The sequence below is a fragment of the Eriocheir sinensis genome, chromosome 44 (assembly GCF_024679095.1).
Source record: "Eriocheir sinensis breed Jianghai 21 chromosome 44, ASM2467909v1, whole genome shotgun sequence".
In the NCBI taxonomy this organism is placed as follows: Eukaryota; Metazoa; Arthropoda; class Malacostraca; order Decapoda; family Varunidae; genus Eriocheir; species Eriocheir sinensis.
The window spans coordinates 3894606-3916539 of NC_066552.1; the positions used below are offsets into that span (position 1 = coordinate 3894606).

Below are 21934 nucleotides of genomic sequence, written 5' to 3' on the forward strand. Positions count from 1 at the left end.
TCAAACTACCACCAGGGCCATAAAACTACCCCTAGAAATGCCCAAAACTCTTATGAAAGCCTTGTCAAATAGGTGTGCTTGGGTTCATGGTACAGAAGAAGGGTTAAACTACCACCAGGGCCATAAAACTACCCTTGGAAATGCCCCCAACTCCTATGAAAGCCTTATTAAATGGGTGTGGGGACGAAATTGTTTAAGTCACAACCAATATCAGGGCATAGAACAAAAGCTAGAACACAAGGCCTGGCTGGAATGGCATAAAAAGTATATCATATCGGTTAACGGAGAAACCAACCAGTGGAAAAAGTATTTGTTTATTTAAAAAGTCGTACCTAACCTTAACACTTTGCACATAGAATTATCATCTTGTACATTAATAATTAGAGTTGCCGAGTGTTGGCAACGAACCACAGTAACCTAAACCTCCATGACAAAACCAAGAGAATTCATTAAGTGCTACAAGATACAGGTTAACAACTTTAGGACAGGTATTTTACGAGGGGGGAGAGGTCAAAGGTGCCCCTCCCAACACGCCCTGTACTCTAGATGGACATAAACAAACATGCTGAACACTGAACAGACTGAAAGGGTGAGGAGTTAGAGTACAAAAGGAGAGTTTCCGGGACAGCATGTAGCGGCGTGTACTATATTAACATTGCGTCTCGTACAGTGAGGGTTAAATACACCACTTCTGAATTAGTGAAGAGTGAAAAAATAACGATTCAGGAGTGCAAGTTAGACCTACGCTAGTACCTTTGATCATAACATCCTAGGACTCCTCGTAGAAGAAGGGTTCCGGGGGGTCTGGCTCGGTCTCCTCCTCAGCCTTAGGGCCCAGGGCAGGGACGGGCTGGACCAGTTCCTCGCTGTCCTCGGGCTTTGTGTCGCGCATGAGGATGATCCCGCCAATGCTCAGCTCCTTGACGGGGGTGTAGCGCGACCCCTCTGCCATGCGCACCACCTTCAGCTGTGCCTTCATGACCCTCGCCGGATTGCTGAGGAGGTCAAAAGCTGCCTCCTCCTTCTTCTTCTCCTCCTCTTTCTTCTTCTCCTCCTTCTCTTTTTCCTTCTCCTTCTCCTTCTCCTCCTTTTCCTTCTTCTCCTTCTCCTCGTCGACGTCCATCTTCTCGTCCTTCTGCTCCTTCTTTTTCCGCTCGTCGTCCTTCTTCTTGGCCTTGGCGGTGATGGAGAGAACGGCCGTCACCTTCTCCGCCACCTCCTTCTTCTTCTCCTCCAGGGGGGCGGGGTAGCCGTAGGTGGAGGGCTTGGCATTGGAGAGGAACTGCATCTTGGGCATCTTGAGCTCCGAGTTAAGGCCGATGAGGCAGGTGGGGGTGAAGGCCATGGAGAGGAAGTGTGCGAGTGGGAACCAGTACCAGAACTGCGTGAAGATGAACATGCCCACCACAGAGGTCATGCTGGTGTGGCCCGTGCGGCTCTGCAGGGAGATGGTCATGTTGCGGCCACCGGCGTCGATGATCCCCTGCGCCAGGATCGCACCGAACTTGGCGATGGAGTCCTCGTGCTTGTCGGAGATGACCTTGGCGTACAGCTGACGGAAGTCCTTCACCTTGGGGCACGTGGCCTCCGTCTGCTGGATGAGGACGAGGGCCGAGGCGATGAGGGCGCCCTGACGCACGAAGTTGACGGGGTCATTGGTGAGCGGCTCCAGCAGGCCCAGCGCCTCCTTCTGGCCGGTCCCTGAGCAGGCCACACCCAGGGCCATGGCCGCCCCGTACCTCACGTGGGGGTTGTAGGACTCGGACAGCAGGGACACCATGCTGGGGATCTGCTCGGGGGAACGGAACAGCAGGAAGCCCAGAGCCTCCACGGCGGCGCGGCGAACGTCATTGTCCACGTCTGACACGGCCACGTGCAGCAGGCGCTTCATGGCCGGGGTGGAGGCGGTGCCGCAGTAAGCCATGGCCACGGTGTACATGGCTGCTCGCCTCAGGATGGCGTCCTTGTCCTCGCTCAGCTCCGTGATGAGTCGGTCCGCCTGGTCCTGCTGGCCGTACATGGTCAGCGCGATGCCCTGGGCCAGGCCGCGCAGGATCTTCTCGTGCTGGGTGTCTCGCGCGTACGTGGCCATGTCCGAGACGGCCTGGTCGTTGGCCGAGCCCAGCATCACCAGCCCCATGGCCAGGCCTGCCGCCTCACCTGTCACCGCGTCGTCTTGGAAGAGGCAGTACTTGAGCTGCTCGTACACGTCGGTGCGCTGCGTGCCCATCGCCGCCAGGCCCAGGCCCAGGCACCCACCATGACGCACAATCTGAAACACAAAGCGCAGCACATGCAACACACAAACACAAAATAAACCAACAATTATTACCTTAGGTGTCTTCAAACTCCACCTTGACGGTGAAAAACAGTATTCCTCCTGCCTACAACTTGACCACCTGCAGGAGAAGTATCAACACCCCTCTCTAAACAATTATGGCCTCCCTGTTTTGATCTCCTTTAACAACACAATATTGCAATCCATAAGGGAAAATAAGGATGTTAAATGAAGAAAAAAAGTATCTGCAGGAGCACTGACAGTGGGCTATTTTTGTTTCCTCTTATTCTTTCCTGTAAAAAAAAAAAAAAAGTATACAAAATAAAATAAGCGTAATCCTTCCCGCCACACTCACATCAATGGTGGCGTCCTTGGTCTGGTTGAGGAGGTACTCGATGATGTTCGCCCCGTGGTTGGCGTGGATGAGGCCCAGGGCGTAGAGGGAGCCGCTCTCCGCATACCCAGGGCTGTTGGTCTCCTTGGGGAGGTACGCCTGCATGAGGGTGAGCGCCTCCTTCTCGTGGCCGCGGTGGATCACACCGAGCGAGGCCGTGGCTGTCATCTTGGCCCAGTTGGTGGCGCGGGACAGCCACTCCAAGTTGTCCCTACGAGAGTTAGTGTGTTGGATTAGTGGCGATGTGTGCTAAATAGTTTCTGCATTCTAGTGTTGTTCATATAGTAGCTGCTGTGTGTTGCTATCTTCCCTATGGCTACTCTGTGTTGTTATCTTTCTTATCTTTCCTATAACTACTGTGTTGCTGTCTTCCCTATGGCTACTCTGTGTTGTTATCTTTCTTATCTTTCCTATAACTACTGTGTGTTGCTGTCTTCCCTATGGCTACTCTGTGTTGTTATCTTTCTTATCTTTCCTATAGCTGCTGTGTGTTGCTGTCTTCCCTATGGCTACTCTGTGTTGTTATCTTTCTTATCTTTCCTATAACTACTGTGTGTTGCTGTCTTCCCTATGGCTACTCTGTGTTGTTCTTTCTTATCTTTCCTATAGCTGCTGTGTGTTGCTATCTTCCCTATGGCTACTCTGTGTTGTTCTTTCTTATCTTTCCTATAGCTACTGCGTGTTGTTGTCTTTCCTATGGCTACTCTATTGTTATCTTTTATATATAGATTTTATCATTATGGTTACTGCCTTTAGCAATAGCACTTAATACCATACATATCTTTTAAGTTTCACATTTCTGTTTCTATATCTTATGTTTAGATGGAGAACGTTGCGTAGCTGAGCGGAAACAAACTATCAAAGGAATCATAGTATTCTCTTCATCATTCTACCTTTTTAAGCCTAAACACTTACAAAAACAACCTCAAATCTGGGATCACTCATACGGTCATACCACACTTTTTCTTTTCACAGCGAAGGAAACAACACAAAGGCAAAAAAAAAGAAAACAATTATGAAAAAAAAAAAGCCCACCAATAACCGCTCCAAATCATATCTAACGAACACTTATTATTTCATCACTTTCATGTCTCAAACGAAAACCCAAAACAACCACAACTCACACCTCCCCACACACACCCCAACCAACCCCATACCTGAGGAACTGGTCCGAGGTGGTGCCGCAGTGCATGAAGGCATTGGCAATGACGGTGGCAGTGTGGCAGACTGACGCGCGCACGGCCTCCTTGCTGTGGCGGAGGATAAGCATGTCCGTGTGGTTGTTGGCGATGAGGAACTGGAGGTGTTGTTCAATGGTCATCTCACCACTCAGGATCCGCGCAAGTTTCTCTACGCGTGTTTGGTGGGTCTTCTCCAGCTCGGTCTGTTGGGGGGGAGAATAATTGTGAAGGAAAGTGGGAAGTATGGGAAGGGTGTGAGGGAAAGTGGGAAGTATGGGAAGGGTATGAGGGAAAGTGGGAAGTATGGGAAGGGTATGAATGGTTGTGTGGGAAAGTGGGAAGTATGGGAAGGGTGTGAATGGTTGTGAGGGAGAAAAGGGAGGGTGGCAGTGGTTGAAAGGGAGAAAGAGAAAAGAAGGGTATGAATGGTTGGCAAGGAAAGTTGGAAGGGAGGGAGAAAGGGAAGGGGTGTGGTTGTAAGGGAGAAAGGGAAGGGTGGATAAAAGACAACAGGCAGAAACGGAAGGGAAGGGAGTAGGGAAATGTGATAAATTGTGTGGGAGGGAGAAAGGGAAGTGTATAAAAAGTTGGAAGGGAGAAAGAGCTGGAAGGAAGAAAAGAAGAGGGAAAAAGGGAAGAGAAAAAACAAGAAAAAAAGAAGAAAAACAACAACCCAACTTCCTTACCAGATCATCAAGTGTCTTCTCCTCCACCATGGGCATATCCTCCTCCTCCTCCCCTGCCGCTCCTCCGCTCTTTTCCTCCTCCTCCACAGCGGGTGTGGAGGAGGTGGCGGTGGCGGTGGAGGCTGCGGCGGTGGTGGTGGAGGCTGTGGAGAGGGCGTCGACATCCTTGAGGAGCGAGGGCACGGGGGCGGTGGTGTGCAGACCCTGGCGAACATGGGAGAGGAGGTCCTGCGTGGCGCTCTCGTACAGGTCGAAGCCAATCTGGTAGGCCATGAGTTCGTTGTCCTGTGGGAAAATTTGTGAAGTGATGCCTGAACTTTTAACCCCATGACTATGGATTTCCTACAAGAAGACATTTTCCTCCATCTCATCCTTCCTCCTCTATTCCCTCCTTTTCCTCCAGCTCTTCCCTCCTTTTCCTCCATCTCATCCTTCCTTCTCTATTCCCTCCTTTTCCTCCATCTCATCCTTCCTTCTCTATTCCCTCCTTTTCCTCCATCTCATCCTTCCTTCTCTATTCCCTCCTTTTCCTCCAGCTCTTCCCTCCTTCTCACTTCCCTCCTGAACTTCAACGGAATGGAAATAAACTTAAACTAGATCATATGTCCCTTTTCTTCCTCTAATAATATCCATATCAGCAAACTTAACTCCTTGACTGTGGATTTCCTACCAGAAGACATCACCAAGCTACAGGAATGGAACAAAAAGTGGCTGCTACAGTTCAATGAAGAAAAATGTAAAGTCCTGCATCTTGGGAGGGGATGTCCAGCATTCCAATACCATATGGGAAACACTCCACTATCAACCACAGAGGCAGAGAAAGACCTGGGTGTATATGTTACCAGGCTACCAGTGAAGGCAAAATCCATGCCAATCGCAGAGGAAGGGGTTAACTGGTGTCCTGTGCATAGATTTTGTCCTACAGAAATACTCTTAAATGACTCCTAAATCTTTAACTGGTGTCCTATGCATAATTAATCAGAAAAAAAAATATTAGTACATCAATTTAAATACATGAAAAATCAACATCTCTTACAGGAACAGTACTTGGGAGTCTTTTCTGTTTTTAATTTTGGGAGGACCTTGAGCTCCTTACATTACTATAAAATAAAAAAAATAATAATAATAGAAAAATACAATGACAACCTAAACTCTTAAATCGACTATTACAAAACCACCCTCAAGGCCACATCTTAGAGAGAGAAAGAGAGGGAGCCTGTGAGTGAATGGAGAGAGAGATGGAGAGTGAGAAGGTTTTACAATATGAAAAAGTTATCAAAAACCAAACCACCACCATCAACAACAACAACAACAACCACAACCACCCACCATGGCCTCGCTCTTCAGACTGTCGTTCTTGATGAGTTTGTCGAGGATGGAGGCGACCTCATGTGGCTTGTCCAGGTGGATGAGACACTGGCACATGTTGACGTAGTCCGGCGTCTCGAGGCCTTGGTACAGCGACACCAGCTGCTCCAACACCTCGTCCCTGAACCGCCGCTGCTCGATGTACTGCATGGCGATCTTGTACGAGTAGGTCAGGCTGCCCACGATGTCATCCTGTAGGAGTTTGTTATTTTTATTATTATTACTATTTCATATTATTTTTATTTTACTTTTTTATTTTAACCCAGTAGCAGCGACGGGCCAAATTTGTGGCTTTACCGTGTAGCAGCAACGGGCCAAATTTGTGGCTTTACCGTGTAGCAGCAACGGGCCAAATTTGTGCCACGATATAAATCCTCCAAAATAGATGATGCATAAACAAATGCTTTGATGTATATTATAATGGTTTGTGTGAGTGATGATTTTTTTCTCATTTTTCTCGCTTAGAGGGACCATTAAGAAACATGATCCCTGCTGCTACCGGGTTAAACAAGAAAAAGTGACACAGGTAAAGCAAATAAAATAAGGACGGAAAAATTGAAGGAAACGAGAAAGCAAGACAGAGGTTAAAATAAAAGAGGGTATTGAGAAATAACAAATGAAGAAAAAGAAGAAGCAAAAAAAAATTGAAGGTATGAAAAAGGAAAATAATGAAAACTATGATGAAAAAATATATTAATACGAGAGCCTTTTTTATTTATTTTTGTACGTGTGTTTCTGTTTGTAAAAAAAAATAATAAATAAATAAAAAATAAATAAAAAAAAGACCTCAGTGACCTAACACCCACCGAGGTCATGATGGCCTCTCGAAACCAATCCATGCGGTGCGTCTCGAGGGCAATGCCGATGGCGTGGCGGTACTGCTGGTCCTCAATGCAGCGGCGGAACATGTTGTTGAGCAGCGTCTCCAGCCTGGGGTCCATCTTGGCATCCTTCTGGGCACGCAGCTTGATGTAATGGTCAATGGCGTGCACTGTGGGGGGGAATGGTTGAAGAGTTTGGAAAGTTTCGTTAAGTCGGCACAACATCTGGGGTCATATGCCGGAGAGAGACAGGAGGGGGAAGGAATTATAGGAGAAGGGAACAGACCCCAGGAGACGGGACACAACCCCCGATTAATACATGGTACCCATTCACTGCTGGGTGGACAGGGCGTAGGGTATCGGAAAAGCTGTGGGGGGGAATGGTGGTTATTTTAGTTCTTTCTATACATCAAAGTGAGGTCATTCTTTGTTGATTTATACCATAAGGTGCTGACTATCATGTGTTTGAAGATACCCTAAACTTAACGGAACAAAACCAAACAAAATCCTGAACGGTTACCATACGTCTTGACTCAGAAAAATCATTTATTCTTCCTTACTAAATGAGACTTTCTACAAAACACAGTGAAGGCTTTCTTTGTTAATTTATGCTATACATGTCTGGATATCATGTGTTTGAAAGTTCCTTAAACTTAACCTAACCTATTGGAAATACATTTTTGTTGCTTAATTCTTTTTAATTAATAATCTGGATCTGGATCTGGATAATAATGCGCAGGGCACCTGTATGGTGCATAACACACATATTTGTTGGCTGTTGGGGGGACGGGGGAGCCGAGTGTGCAGGGGAGGGAAGTGAATCAAGTGTAATTGTTAGTGTTGGTGTGTTGTGGTGACAAGTGAGTATTGTTTTTTTAATGAGTCTATTGTATCGCAGTCTAAAATCTGTTGAGGGAGGCTTATATTAACCAAATGGGTTTGTTTATTTATAGTATTTAATATAAATACAAATGTGTTAAAAATTTGAAAATTCCCAAAATTTCCCCAAATTCCCAGGTGCTGAAAATTCCCGGAAACTTTCCCAGCCTTTGCAACCCTAGTCTCTATCACACACCTTTGATAGTGTCTATGTAGAGCTGGTTGGGGTCCTGGTGCAGCATGGGCCCCGAGCGCAGGGCGTAGGTGAGGGAGTCCAGGTACGAGCCCAGGTGGAAGTACACCTTGGAGACCAACAGGGCGGCCAGCTCCTTCTTCGGGAAGCTGCCATCTTCCTCAAGTCTCTCTCTGGACACACACACACAAGGGACAGCCATGTATCACAATGCTCACCATCACCAGCAGAAGACACTTTCCCACAAGCAAAAGACTCAAACACTTGTACTCTTACCAAAAAGCTATATGCATCAAACAAGGAGCACACATGTAGTTAACAGTAATGAAATGGTTGACAATAATTAATATTTTGAACCAAGCGTCATATTCAAGAAATCACAGCAAAAAATTATACAAGATTAGAGAAGGATGTCTGGTAATTTAGCTTTCCAGGCAGAGCAACCAATCAGTGGAATAAACTACTGCAAAGTCATGTGTCAGAAACATTGTCAGCCTTTAAGAAAAATAAAAGTTTCAAAAGACATAACACTTGAAGCTTGACTAAATCCTGAACAAAATATAATGAGGTAAAAGACAGCCACTGACTCACATTTTCTGTATGGAGTCGGCAATCTCAGGCCAGAAGGTGTCGGTGATCTCGTTGAGCCGCTCCAGTGCAAACACTCGCAGCTCATCCTCTGTCTCGTCCAGCAGGGCCAGGATGCCCGCTGTGCCAGGGGAAGGGAGGCAGGTGAGAATGATGCAATACTGTAGTGAGGTGCTCAGAGATAAATCCAATAAACCTTCAGTTATTTCAGGTCAACTTACTTGGTGGTAAGTTGACCAGGTGCTTTGTTACTTTCCTTTGTGGGATTATTGGTTTACTTTGTAGTGAGGTTAAGTTACTTTACAGAATCAAGGGTTGACCTAATTCTAAGAAGTAGAACTGGTGATCTTTTCGCCCAAACCTACATAAAAGACACCCAATTGTCCAAAGGTCCGCCCCTAAAGATTTAGGAAGTTTCTTTAGGTAAAATATTTTATTAGTATAATTAGCCAGAATCAATAGGTGCATCTGAAAATAGTATGCATGCCTTTGTATTATATTTAAGGGACAAAATCACATGTATCATATCTCTGATATGAAGACATGAAGTTAAACTGCCTCCCGAAATCGGATAATAACCAACTGCCAATAAAGTAGCAACGAACTGGCAAAAAAATTTTAGCGTTACTAATTTAGTAGCCTAACTAACTAAATTCATAACCAAGCCTGACTAAACCGGTGACTCAGTCCCACCAGCTGTGGTGGCCCAGCTCAGGCTGTGAAGGCTCTGGACACCAGCAACCACCCTCATTCTCCCTTCGTTTCCAGCTTTCAACCAAGACTACGGTATTTTAATGACCTGACCTAATTTCCTGAAACCCTTTATATTACTGCTATCTCCCTTATCCTCCCTCAGGACATGGAGGACACCCTTCTGACACCAACCCTTATTGACATGAGGCCAGAGGGAGGTGAAAGGGGGTGACCTGCTAAGCTATTTTTTCATTTACAGTAAAGTAAGCAGCTCAGGGGCAAAAATAAATGAAAACCAAAATTCCCGCAAGGCATTACTCTAATAATAGATACTGGCCCTTAACATATGTAATGGGGGGGCTTTACCCCTTCGACCACTCTAATGGGGAGGCTTCGCCCCCTATGTCCCGCCCTAACAGGGGGGCTTTGCCCCTCTCGACCCATATTCAATTTTCCGGAAGTCATTCGTTACTGCATTGCATTCAGGGGCAAATAAAGACCCCAGTGTAAGTATTAACTTCACAAGAGGTGGCCACCCTTTCTTCCTCACCAGCCCAGACTTTGTAACACACGAGTAGCCTCACTCTCCTTCTCTACCACTATTTAAACTACACACACGCAACACAGGCAACACAACCATGGCCCCGCCACACACGCCAGCAGGCCCAGCACCCTCACGACCCTTAAAAACCGCTGATGGGGAAAACGCAAAGTGACACGGGTTCTGAAATCCTCCAAGTCGGTCATATGGCCCAAAAACCCGATTATTTCCCGTCCTGCTGCCCTCCGGTGTTAAATTATCGCCTCCGGGACACCACTACAAGGTTCTAACGGTAAATAATGGGCAGAATAGAGAAAAATAAAAACAAAGCCCTAAAGTGAGTCATATGGCCATAAACCCTATCATTTCCTATCCACCTGCTCTCTGGAATTAAAATATCGTAAATTATCGCCTCCAGGATACTATAATTAGGTTCTAAGGGTAAAATAATGGACAAAACAGCGGAAAAATGAAAAAGAGAAGTGACACCGGGCTCAGAAATCACAAAAGTCAGTCATATGGCCGGAAAGCCTGATTATTCCCTATCCTGCTGCTCTCTGGTGTTAATATCTCACCTCCAGGATATTAATGTAAGGCTTTAGGAGTAAATAATGTACAAATAGCTTAGTGCTCACCTGCCGACGTGATAAAACCCATCGCGTCCCTAAAATGACTTCACAGTTTTGCAGACACACAACACACCGACTTTATACCCGCCCAGGGACCCACGTGACAGGCTAAATAACTACTAAGGTAACTTTTATGCTAACTCGGTCAAGATATAGTTTAAAATTAAATAATCGTATACAATTTTGATGTTTTTGAGTCACAAAACATCGATCTTATACATGCCGAGGGATCCACATGACGAGCTAAATAACTGTTTTTTATAGCAATTCAATCATTATATAGTTTTGAACAACTAATAATAATTAGTTTTGATGTTTTGAGTCATGAAATAAAGTGTTAACGAAGATATATGCGTAATAGGAGGGGCTACCCTGGCCAATGACATCGTGGAAATAATTCACTTAAATAAACAAAATGGAATGATTAGCAAGCCTCCATTCATTCAGTGAAATTAAATGATGAGGAAAGACTGTTTTAAGATGCTAAGGGGGTGAGTTTGTTATAATTTTAATCCCCATGTATCTTTTTTTTTGTGAACTGATTGGAATAGAAAACGTCTCTCTTATTCTTTTTTTTTCTATTTCGCAATGATAAAGGAAGTTAGTCCATCTCATATTTGATTGCATGCGTATGTTTTTTTTAAGTATTAGATGATGGGACCATAAGTCGTCCTTTTTATTGCTTTTTATTGTATTTCTAATTTTGCAATAATATAAGAAGTTAGTCCATCGGGGTAAAGATTCGTATTAGGTCCGTGCCAGTATCTCATAATCTACTTTATGAAACATCAGTATCTCTTCAAATATCTTTTCTACAAACCTTCAACAGTCATGGAAACGCTTTGAAAATCCAATTCAAGGACTTATTTTTTACTCTTGAAAATAGGGGATAATGTTTACGAAAGCGCGTCGCCTCCTCTGCTGGCCGCGGCGACGCTGCAGCCTCCGCAGCCGCAAAATAGCTCGCAGAGGGCTTAGGGTCGGGGAGCATATTTAAACTACTCCAACCGAACTTTACGACCTACTAACGGGGGTGGGGGCTGCGCCCCCCTCGACCCCCCCTTCTAGCCAGAGGGGGCTACGCCCCCCCCCTGGACCCTCCCCCCCCACATGTATATGTGACTTATTTCACCAAGGAGGTATTTCTCGCAACACCCGCTGCAGCGTCGCCGCGGCCAGCAGAGGAGGCGACGCGCTTTCGTAAACATTATTCCATATTTTCAAGAGTAAAAAATAAGTCTTTGAATTCGATTTTCAAAGCGTTTCCATGACTGTTGAAGGTTTGTAGAAAAGATATATGAAGAGATACTGATGTTTCATAAGGTAGGTAATGAGATACTGGCACGGACCTAAAACGAATCTTAACCGTCCATCGGTAAATCCATTTCCATTTCCTATCCCCTCGTAGTCCTCAGGAATTCCAGGGCATGTGTTTCTGAGCGAGATGGGACGTGGAGTAAATGGGAGGCTGGAAGGGAGTGGGTGGCGCTGCTGCTGGGGCTCAGTGGAGAGACGAGTGGACGAGTGATTGAGGCAGTGAAAGAGTTCTTGGAAGGCATGTGGCGTGCAAGATGTAGGGAATAATATCTTGCCCCGAGAACATAGACTTCCCGCATGTTTTGTTTTCTTTGATTGATAGTTTATTGTTGCAGGTAAACAACATTGTATCTTTAATCTCACTCTGTCCTGCCTGGGGGTAGGGATGGCATGTTCCTCCCTTCTCCCTTGTTGTTTACCTGCAACAATAAACTATCAATCAATCAGGAGCTGCCGATACAATGGCCTGGCTGGGGAGAAATCCCGAGCCACCTGTGACATCAAGATCAAGATCAAGGCAGAAAACAAACAGCTGCTCGTGACACTCTACCCCTTTATTAACTCCTGCCGCCTTAAGGTAAAATCCAATGTCTTCGTAAGGATAATTTAAAGCATGGACAGTAATATCTTGCCTTAGAACACGTATGGCACTGAGAGAGTTAGGAATACATGTTACAATCCCAGTCTCATGGTGATATTTCATTCCCACGTCAAGCTTATTTCGTAAAACTAGAGAAGTACAACAGTAGGTAGAACACCGTATAATTAATCTAACGTTACCAGGCGAGTGTGGCCCAAATTATTGAGAATCGTACGCTGTCCCTCCCACGCCCGGGCCCATAACACCGCGGCCCGCAAAAAAACCCCACTAACTTTTAAAAAATCGATAGCAGCGTTTCTATCAATTTGCGATGCATATATATGGGGTTCAAAATGTATAGAATAATGAGATCTAATCCATGGTTAGGGTGAGAAGTACCATAGTGAGATGGGCAACTCTCTGAACAGATACCGCTTTGGGAGGTAATTTTCAAGCTTTTTCCAGGTAATTTTCAAGCTTTTTCCAGGTAATTTTCAAGCTTTTTTCGGGTAGTTTTCAAGCTTTTTCCAGGTAATTTTCAAGCTTTTTCCAGGTAATTTTCAAGCTTTTTTCCAGGCAATTTTCAAGCTTTTTTCAGGTAGTTTTCAAGCTTTTTTAGGTGATTTTCAAGCTTTTTTCCAGGCAATTTTCAAGCTTTTTTCAGGTAGTTTTCAAGCTTTTTTAGGTGATTTTCAAGCTTTTTCCAGGTAATTTTCAAGCTTTTTTCAGGTAGTTTTCAAGCTTTTTTAAGGTGATTATCAAGCTTTTGGGGGGTAGTTTTCAAGCTTTTTTTCAAGTAATTTTCAATCATTTTCAGGTAGTTTTCAAGCTTTTTTAGGTAATTTTCAAGCTCTTTGGGGTAAATTTTAAGCTTGTTTTCATTTAATTTTCAAGCTTTCATGTATTTTTTCAAGTTTTTTTTTGTGTAATTTTCAAGCTTTTTCATGTAATTTCCAAGCAGTTTTTGGGTAATTTTCAAGCTTTTTCAGGTAATTTTCGAGCTTTTTTCATATAATTTTCAAGTTTTTTTGAGGTAATTTTCAGGATTCCCCCTGAACATATTCCCCTCTGGACTTCTTTACCTCCTGACAAATTCCCCCCAGGATTTGACAGTATTTGGTATTGGAAAGGCTGATAGATAGTTAATAGTAATAATTGGAAGTGTATCACCAACCACCTAACCTCGAGAAATTATGGGAAAACCTGACAAACAAATGATAATGATGTTGATGAAGGCATAACTATTCTTACCTGGATTTCTTACCTGGATGACCTTTCCCTATGAGCCATGCTAGGGTGAACCATCAGGCAAAGAACCGAATTATTCCTTATTATTATTCCTCCTCCCATCCATCCAGACTGCCACCCCCACAAGCATGTCCGCCCGCCACCTGGTTTTCGTGTACGGGACCCTGCGGAAAAACATGCTCAACCACTCCCGGCTGCTGGACGCTGCCAATGGGGCGGCGCGGTGCCTGGGCCTGGCCACCACCACCGAGAGGTACCCGCTGGTCATCGCCTCCAGGTACAACATCCCTTACCTGCTGGCGGCTCCAGGGCATGGACAGGTGGGTTGTGTTTTTCTTACCTGGATGACCTTTCCCTATGAGCCATGCTAGGGTGAACCCTCAAGCAAAGAACCGAAAGGTCTCACCAACCAATGCGTCAGCCTATCCAAACTCATCAAACAACATAACATAATCCAATAAGACATAGGCTGGAAAGTGCATTGGGAGTTCATTTCATATGGTCAGGGATAATAGTCAGGGTAATAGTTTTGCTTTTGTTTATATATTTACTCTTTTTTTATGCCAAGGGAGGCAATTAAAGGACAAAAAAAACAGAGAAAACAGTAAAAGTGTGCTCATAGTTAACTCCCTATGTTAATTCACCTTTCACTTATACACACTTTCATATTTTATAATTTTATTTATCCTTAAGAAATTAGGACCAAGGCCGCGTGCAGCTGTAGCATATTCCCCAAACTTCACCTTAATCTATGTTTATCCTATTTAATTACAGCCCCATTCTTATTCAGGAGGTGAGTGAGATAGAGGGAGGGAATGCTAGAGGACGACCTCCAGTGAAATGGAGGGATAGGGTGCAAAGTACGTTAGGGAGAGGGGGGAAAGATCTTTGAGAAACTTTGAGCAGGCAAGGAGGGAGTGTCTGGATAGAGAAAGTTGGAAGCTCTTCTGCAGTGGCCATCCCCTGGTGGGAGCCCCTAGGAGCAGGCGTCAATGAAATGATGATGATGATGATTCTTATTCATACAGCATGTGCGTGGGGAGGTGTATGAGGTGGACGACAAGATGCTGGAGACTCTTGATGCTCTGGAGAACCACCCCAAGTATTATGAGAGGAAGGTGAGTCTGTGGTTCATGCTCTTAAATTTGTCGATCTCCCATTACTTCTATTTCCCAAGACCATGTAGAAGATTAACCAGGATTACATGGGTTCAAGGTGCAGGAGTCACATAAAACTATCACTGGGATTACAAAACAGTCCACGGTGCAATGGTTAGCATGCCTGGCTATGAATCAGCAGGCCTGGGTTCAAATCCTGACTTGGGTAGCCACTGCGCTGAATCACCCAGCTGTTCATTCACCCTCTCAGTCAGCTCAATAGATGGGTATTTGGGGAAACCTATGGAAGATAAATTGTGGTAACCTAGATGACACACTTGCCCTGGGGTAGTGAATTATTTCCTGCCGTAGCCTCGAGGGCCAGTGTGATGGGAGCGGTGAGTAGCGGGCTTTTTATTTTTCCTCTTCACTCTTTTTGTTGCCCTTGAGCCTTTGCCTTTGCTGTAAAAAAAGAAAAAAGCACCAAGGTCACTCTCTGCTACAGCATATGCCCCCAACTTCACCTTTGCCACCACAGGAAAAGAAGATCAAGCTGGAGGACTCGGGGGAGGAGCGTGAGTGCTGGGTGTATTTGCTGCACTGCTACAAGCCGCACCTCATGGACCTGCCCTTCCTGGAGGACTACTGCGCCGTGGATGACCCGGAGAAGGTGTACATTGCCAGGTGCTTGAGGAAGGAACCCGGGCCCGAGTACTGGGTGGATGTCAAGTTGGATGAGGTGCTGGCGCCTTCTAAAGAGTGACTGTAACATGAATGGCTCATTGGGCAGCAGACACGGGGTTTGTTTGGTGGATTGTATGGTAGACGTGGTTGTTTGCAAAATTGTATAGTTGATAATTTGGGTGTTTTTAACTTCCTCAATTAAGCTGAAGTACTGAAATTACTTAGGGCGTTACTGAAATGGGGTTTGTTTGGTGGTTTGTATGGTAGACATGGGGTTGTTTGCAAGATTGTATAATTGATAATTTTGCTGTTTTTAACTTTCTCATTTAAGCCGAAGTACTTAAACTACTTATGCCGTTTCTTAATTGTAATCTCTTTAAGTATGAAGATTGTTACAGAAAGCTAAATTTTTGGAGCAGGCTTTTCATGCTGCCAGAATGCCTCTTGTACAGAACTGAGTATGTACTACTGTGAAGGTTTATTATGAAATTTTAACTGAAACTTTTATTCTTAAATTGGCAAGTATGGTTAAACTCATTATGTTGATTTATTTTGTAGTGTGTCTTCTGGAAGCTGCTTATTTGGTGCAGTAAGATTTTATTGAACGCTGATAAGAAAGTGTTAGTTCAGAGCACCTCATATTCAGATCATGGGAATGGGCTGCGGTAAGGGAGAGTGTGTACAGTGTGGCAGCTCTTGGGTTGGTCGCTAAGGGCCGCTTTCACACTCATTTTGTTTGTTTTGATCGTTACCAATTGCGGTGATCGACGCTACAGTTTTCCACGTGAAACTGGCCTATGGGGTAGTGGCGGCTGCAGAGGAAGCGAGAGGTGTCGAGAGTGTTTGGGCTAGGCTAACCTCGCAGCCGCCACTACCCCATCGAACAGTTTTAAGTGGAAATTCTAAGGCATTGATCGTCGCCATTGGTAATGATCAAAACAAACAAAACAACTGTGAAAGCAGCCCTAAGTGTTGTTTCTTGTTGCACTGAGGGAAACTTCAAGCCTTTCATAATCATTGAAAACATGCAACATACACAATATAGTGAGACACGAGTGAAGGAACAAGGCAAAAATTATGATAAAGAATGAATGCTTATACTGAGGAAAACGTCAAGCCTCTTGTAATCACCTAAACTCCAAGGGCTGAGATCTTTTGGACATTCATGGCCACGTGGACTTTCGTGTCTTGCATAAGTGGTTTTGTTACGTATACAAGATAATAAGGGGATCATTTTGCTTCAACCATTTAATGTAGTCTATTCCATTGTACAGTTTTGTAGTGACTGTACACTTTATTGTTCTCAGGCAAAGGGACCATCATTCTTCTTGATTCAGGGATTGTGATGATATTATATATGTTTCTTTTGCATGTGAGGGTAAGCAGAAGCACTTATGAATGATTACCACATGCAACTTCATTTCTGGGATTTTAGAAGCATAGGAATTTGCATGTGAGGTTAACACACATGAATTATTAGAACATGCAACTTTATTCCTGTGATTTTAGAGGCATAGGAATTCGCATGTTAGGTTAATTACACATGAATGATTCGCACATGCAACTTCATTCCTGGGGTTTTAGAGGCATAGGAATTCACATCATGTTAAAGATACATGAATGATTAGAACATGCAACTTTATTCCTGGGATTTAAGAGGCATAGGAATTCGCATGTTAGGTTAATTACACATGAATGATTAGCACATGCAACTTCATTCCTGGGATTTTAGAGGCATAGGAATTCACGTCATGTTAAAGATACATGAATGATTAGAACATGCAACTTCATTCCTGGGATTTTAGAGGCATAGGAATTAGCATGTTAGGTTAATTGCACATGAATGATTAGCACATGCAACTTCATTCCTGGGATTTTAGAGGCATAGGAATTCGCATGTTAGGTTAATTGCACATGAATGATTAGCACATGCAACTTCATTCCTGGGGTTTTAGAGGCATAGGAATTCACATCATGTTAAAGATACATGAATGATTAGAACATGCAACTTTATTCCTGGGATTTAAGAGGCATAGGAATTCGCATGTTAGGTTAATTACACATGAATGATTCGCACATGCAACTTCATTCCTGGGGTTTTAGAGGCATAGGAATTCACATCATGTTAAAGATACATGAATGATTAGAACATGCAACTTCATTCCTGGGATTTTAGAGGCATAGGAATTCGCATGTTAGGTTAATTGCACATGAATGATTAGCACATGCAACTTCATTCCTGGGGTTTTAGAGGCATAGGAATTCACGTCATGTTAAAGATACATGAATGATTAGCACATGCAACTTCACTCCTGGGATTTAAGAGGCATAGGAATTCGCATGTTAGGTTAATTGCACATGAATGATTAGCACATGCAACTTCATTCCTGGGATTTAAGAGGCATAGGAATTCACATGTCAGGTTAACCCGGTAGCAGCGACGAGCCAAATTTGTGGTATTACCGAACAACGACGAGCCAAATTTGTGCCATGATATAAACCCCCCCAAAATAGATGATGCATAAACTTTAAGAAGCATAGGCATGAGATGTGTTTTTGACGGAATCTGGTTGTCCTTCCTCGCATGGTTGCCCAGGTTGCGAACTCTCAGGGTGAACTCTTGAACATGTGAGTTAGTAAAGACTGTGATTGCTCAGTTACTGTTTTATGGGAAGTCCCTCAGACGATTCTTATAGTCATTTTAGTGCAGTATTTTAGATGTATATTGTGGACCAAATAGTTATTGTTGTTACATGCTGGACTTGTTAAAAATGTAAGGGAAACCAGATTATAAGTTCCTGTTTAAAATGCTGCCTCTCTTCTGCCACCTTTGTACTTTCTCTTACAAATATGATAAAAGAATGAATGGAAATGTTGTATGGAAGGAACCAATACAAAAGGCTGTAGTTGGATAAGTTTGGAAGGCATCCCTTTTCTTCGGGTCTTTTGCAAGTGAATGGATGTATGGTGGTCAGACCCTTTCCACTACCATATTTTCCTTTCTATACATGTACTAACCACTCTCCTTTCTGGGGCTGACTCACTCACAGGATCATGAAGGTAACGAGGCTCTTTGTTTTACCTCACACCCAGCACACCAATCCTTCCTTTCTGAAATTCATCCATCATCTCCCTTCTCTTCCCATCACTAGTAAACTCTGGAACAACCATCTATCATTTGTATTTCCTCCTGCCTATGACTTAACCCAGTAGCAGCGACGAGCCAAATTTATTGCTTTACCGTGTACCAGCGACGGGCCAAATTTTTGCCATGTTATAAACCTCCCAAAATAGATTTGCATAAACTGATCACAAATACATTGATATATATTATGAAATGGTTTGCGTGAGTGATGATTTTTTCTCATTTTTCTCGCTTAGAGGGACCTTTAAGAAACATGATCCCTGCTGCTACTGGGTTAAACTCTTTCAAGACGAGAGTATCAAGACACCTCTCTACCTGGAATTGACCTCTCTTGTACCCTCTCTTTTTTTTTCTTTTTTTTTTTTTGCTGGAGCACCATTTAGTGGGCTCCTTGTTGCTGGTTTTGTGTCTGCCCTTTACCTGCCTCCCTTGCTGTAGAAAAATGCGTAAATTCCTACTTCTTTATGGAAATTCTTTATGGTATTCACGACCACTTGTTCTTCCACTGTCTCTAGTCTGAAGATCCTCCCTGTCAACCTGTGTGTGTGTGTGTGTGTATTTTTTTTGTTTTTACATATTTATTTATTTATGTATTCTTTTTTATTATGTTTTTATTTTTTATTTATTTGTCTTATTTACTTGTTCATTTATTTTTTTGTTTATTTTATTTTATTTATTTATTTATTAATTTTTGCTCCTATGTGTGTATAATTTTTTTTTTTGTTGCTTTTTATTGTTTTTTTGGTGTATTCATGTTTCCATCTACTAACCTGTGCACTGTCTGTTCTCTTGCAGTGAGGATGACATATCAGACCCAGATGATATATAGGCTTATAGGGCAGCTGTAGGTGAGTCTGTATTACAATTTTTACATACGTGGAATTTTGTACTGTAGATAGTATACTTAAACATGCTTCCATACACTTCCTACATCACACACACACACACACACACACACACACACACACACACATTCTTAAACATTTTGGTGCTCAAGTAGGCTACACATATTTGCGAAGACTTTCCTAGGAGTTTTGGGCATTTCCAGGGGTAGTTTAATGACCCTGGTGGTGGTAGTTTGGCCCTTCTTCTGTACCATGAACATAAAATACTACTCTCTCTCTCTCTCTCTCTCTCTCTCTCTCTCTCTCTCTCTCTCTCTCTCTCTCTCTCTCTCTCTCTCTCACACACACACACACACACACACACACACACACACACACACTACACATCAATTTATTTATCTTCTCAAATTACACCCTCTTTAGTATCTCTGGAGTAGATCATTATATATATTTTGAAACTTATCTCTTGTTAACTGATGTTTCTGTATTTTTGTTCAAATATATATACTTTCACTTTTACGAATACTTTTTATCATTATTTTCCTGTTCCCTTTTATTTTTTTTCCTTGTTTTTGGATGTTTGCGTTCTCAAGGAAATGTTGGTAATGAAGGAAGGTGTCTAGTTGTTTGGGTAATGTGGGCCTTGAATGACTGAGTTTTATTTGTTTATATTTATTTGCTTGTTTATTTGGCAAAGAATACAGGCACAGGAGTCAAAATAATGAATGAATGAAGGAAGTGAAGGAACGTAGGTAGGGGGGAGATAAGGAAGGAAGAGAGAAAGCAAAATGGATGGTGAGGGGGAAAGGAAGAAGGAAGGAAGGGAAAGAATGGAGGAAGGAAGGAAGAAGAGAGGGAAGGATAGAGAGGAGGCAGAGAAAGCAAAACGAATGGAGAGAGGGAAAGGAGAAAGGAAGAAGGGAGACAGAAGGAGGGAGGTATATGAAAGGGAAGGCAGGAGGCAAGGAGTGAGTGAGGGAAAGTCAAAAGTGGGCGCTGGGGTCAGTCAAAAGTGGGCGCGGGGGTCAGTCAAAAGTGGGCGCGGGGGTCAGTCAAAAAGTGGGCGCAGGGGTCAGTCAAAAAGTGGGCGCAGGGTCAGTCAAAAGTGGGCGCGGGGGTCAGTCAAAAAGTGGGCGCGGGGGTCAGTCAAAAAGTGGGCGCGGGGGTCAGTCAAAAAGTGGGCCCGTGGGTCCGTCCAAAGTGGGCGCTGGGGTCAGTCAAAAGTGGGCGCGGGGGTCAGTCAAAAAGTGGGCGCGGGGGTCAGTCAAAAAGTGGGCGCGGGGGTCAGTCAAAAAGTGGGCGCGGGGATCAGTCAAAAGTGGGCACTGGGGTCAGTCAAAAGTGGGCACTGGGGTCAGTCAAAAGTGGGCGCGGGGGTCAGTCAAAAGTGGGCACTGGGCTCAGTCAAAAGTGGGCGCGGGGGTCAGTCAAAAAGTGGGCGCGGGGGTCAGTCAAAAGTGGGCGCGGGGGTAAATCAAAAGTGGGCGCGGGGGTCAGTCAACAATTGGCCGCGGGGGTCAGTCAAAAGTGGGCGCGGGGGCAGTCAAAAAGTGGGCGCGGGGGTCAGTCAAAAGTGGGCGCGGGGGTCAGTCAAAAAGTGGGCGCGGGGGTCAGTCAAAAGTGGGCGCAGGTGCAGGAATCAGTCAAAAGTGGGCGCGGGGGTCAGTCAAAAAGTGGGCGCGGGGGTCAGTCAAAAGTGGGCGCAGGTGCAGGAGTCAGTCAAAAAGTGGGCGCAGGAGTCGAAACTTGCCCAACTTTTGACTCCTCGCCTTTCACTCATTCTTCTCGTCTTCCCTGCAGGTCAGTGGTCAGCAGCGCCCTTACGACACGCTCCTCTGCTTCGCCTTAAACTAAACCAGCGAGCAGAACCATAAGAGACTTGGGAAATATGCGTCCCGTGCGCTATCGACATCATCCAGACAGGTAAGTGTACGCTTGTGGGAGGGGAACCAACGTTACTATGCTATGCTACTCAGAACATCGTATTTATCGACGTCTAGCCCTCCCAAACCTTCGATAATTAACGGTTTTAGGAATAGGTTTTGAGTAGCGTTATGGGTGTGGGTGTGACGGTTTGTGTACGCTTGTGGGAGGGGAAGACCAACGTTACTATGCTATGACACTCAGAACACCGTATTTATCGACGTCTAGCCCTCCCAAACCTTCGATAATTAACGGTTTTAGGAATAGGTTTAAATGAGTAGCGTTATGGGTGTGGGTGCGACGGTTTGGGGTGTGAAAAGGGAAAATTGAAAACGAGGAGGTTGGGGAGACCTCGGAAGATCGTAGATTTCGAGAATGAGCGAAAAAAGAGAAAGAACGATTTACCTATGCTGGTGATTCTAACTGGCTTGTGAAAATTTAATTTAGACCCTCTTCATATTTCTTCGTGTTCTGGGGTAAGACTAACTTAATTAACAGTATAGACGATGCTGACGAATGTAAATGGCTTATGATTTAGACCCTTTTTCATATTTTTTCAAGTTTTTCATTATAATTTTGTGAAAGGCGGAAGCGTCTGACACAACCAACCTGACTTTCTGGGCTAACTATACAAAGAAAACGGGGATCAGTAAGACGAGGAGAGACTCAACGAAAGAACATGAGAGAGAGAGAGAGAGAGAGAGAGAGAGAGAGAGAGAGAGAGAGAGAGAGAGCACACATACCATCTCTTTGTTCTAAACGCCAAACCACCACACTCATAATCACCACCATCACCACCACCACCTCTTTCCTCTCAGACAGATAATCACTTACCAGACAATAA

The 21934-nt window shown here is 44.2% G+C and overlaps 2 protein-coding genes and 1 long non-coding RNA gene across 8 annotated transcripts; 2 read left to right on the forward strand and 1 right to left on the reverse strand.

Annotated features, from left to right (window-relative positions):
• Positions 1–298: 298 nt before the first annotated feature.
• On the reverse strand, positions 299–10416 carry LOC126980297 (26S proteasome non-ATPase regulatory subunit 1-like). The gene is made up of 9 exons (XM_050830023.1): positions 10258–10416; positions 8392–8509; positions 7804–7973; positions 6714–6898; positions 5869–6099; positions 4540–4824; positions 3830–4056; positions 2634–2883; positions 299–2272 (listed from the first exon to the last, which is right to left on the reverse strand). The coding sequence occupies exons 1-9, from the start codon at positions 10277–10279 to the stop codon at positions 770–772; spliced, it is 2991 nt and encodes a 996-aa protein (XP_050685980.1). The 5' UTR covers positions 10280–10416; the 3' UTR covers positions 299–769.
• A 1578-nt stretch (positions 10417–11994) lies between these two features.
• Positions 11995–19686, forward strand: LOC126980298 (putative gamma-glutamylcyclotransferase CG2811). Of its 4 annotated transcripts, none has more exons than XM_050830025.1 (5): positions 11995–12145; positions 13507–13716; positions 14425–14514; positions 15032–15232; positions 19118–19686. In XM_050830025.1, the coding sequence occupies exons 2-5, from the start codon at positions 13525–13527 to the stop codon at positions 19118–19120; spliced, it is 486 nt and encodes a 161-aa protein (XP_050685982.1). In that variant the 5' UTR covers positions 11995–12145; positions 13507–13524; the 3' UTR covers positions 19121–19686. The 4 variants fall into 4 exon arrangements, with proteins under 4 accessions (XP_050685982.1, XP_050685983.1, XP_050685985.1 ...); XM_050830026.1 differs by having other exon boundaries at positions 15032–15177; XM_050830028.1 differs by having other exon boundaries at positions 15032–15163.
• LOC126980299 (uncharacterized) lies at positions 16028–18085 on the forward strand. Of its 3 annotated transcripts, none has more exons than XR_007733060.1 (2): positions 16028–17005; positions 17081–18085. It is a non-coding gene; the product is annotated as an uncharacterized LOC126980299 (long non-coding RNA). The 3 variants fall into 3 exon arrangements; XR_007733062.1 differs by having other exon boundaries at positions 17229–18085; XR_007733061.1 differs by having other exon boundaries at positions 16028–16857.
• Positions 19687–21934: the final 2248 nt, after the last annotated feature.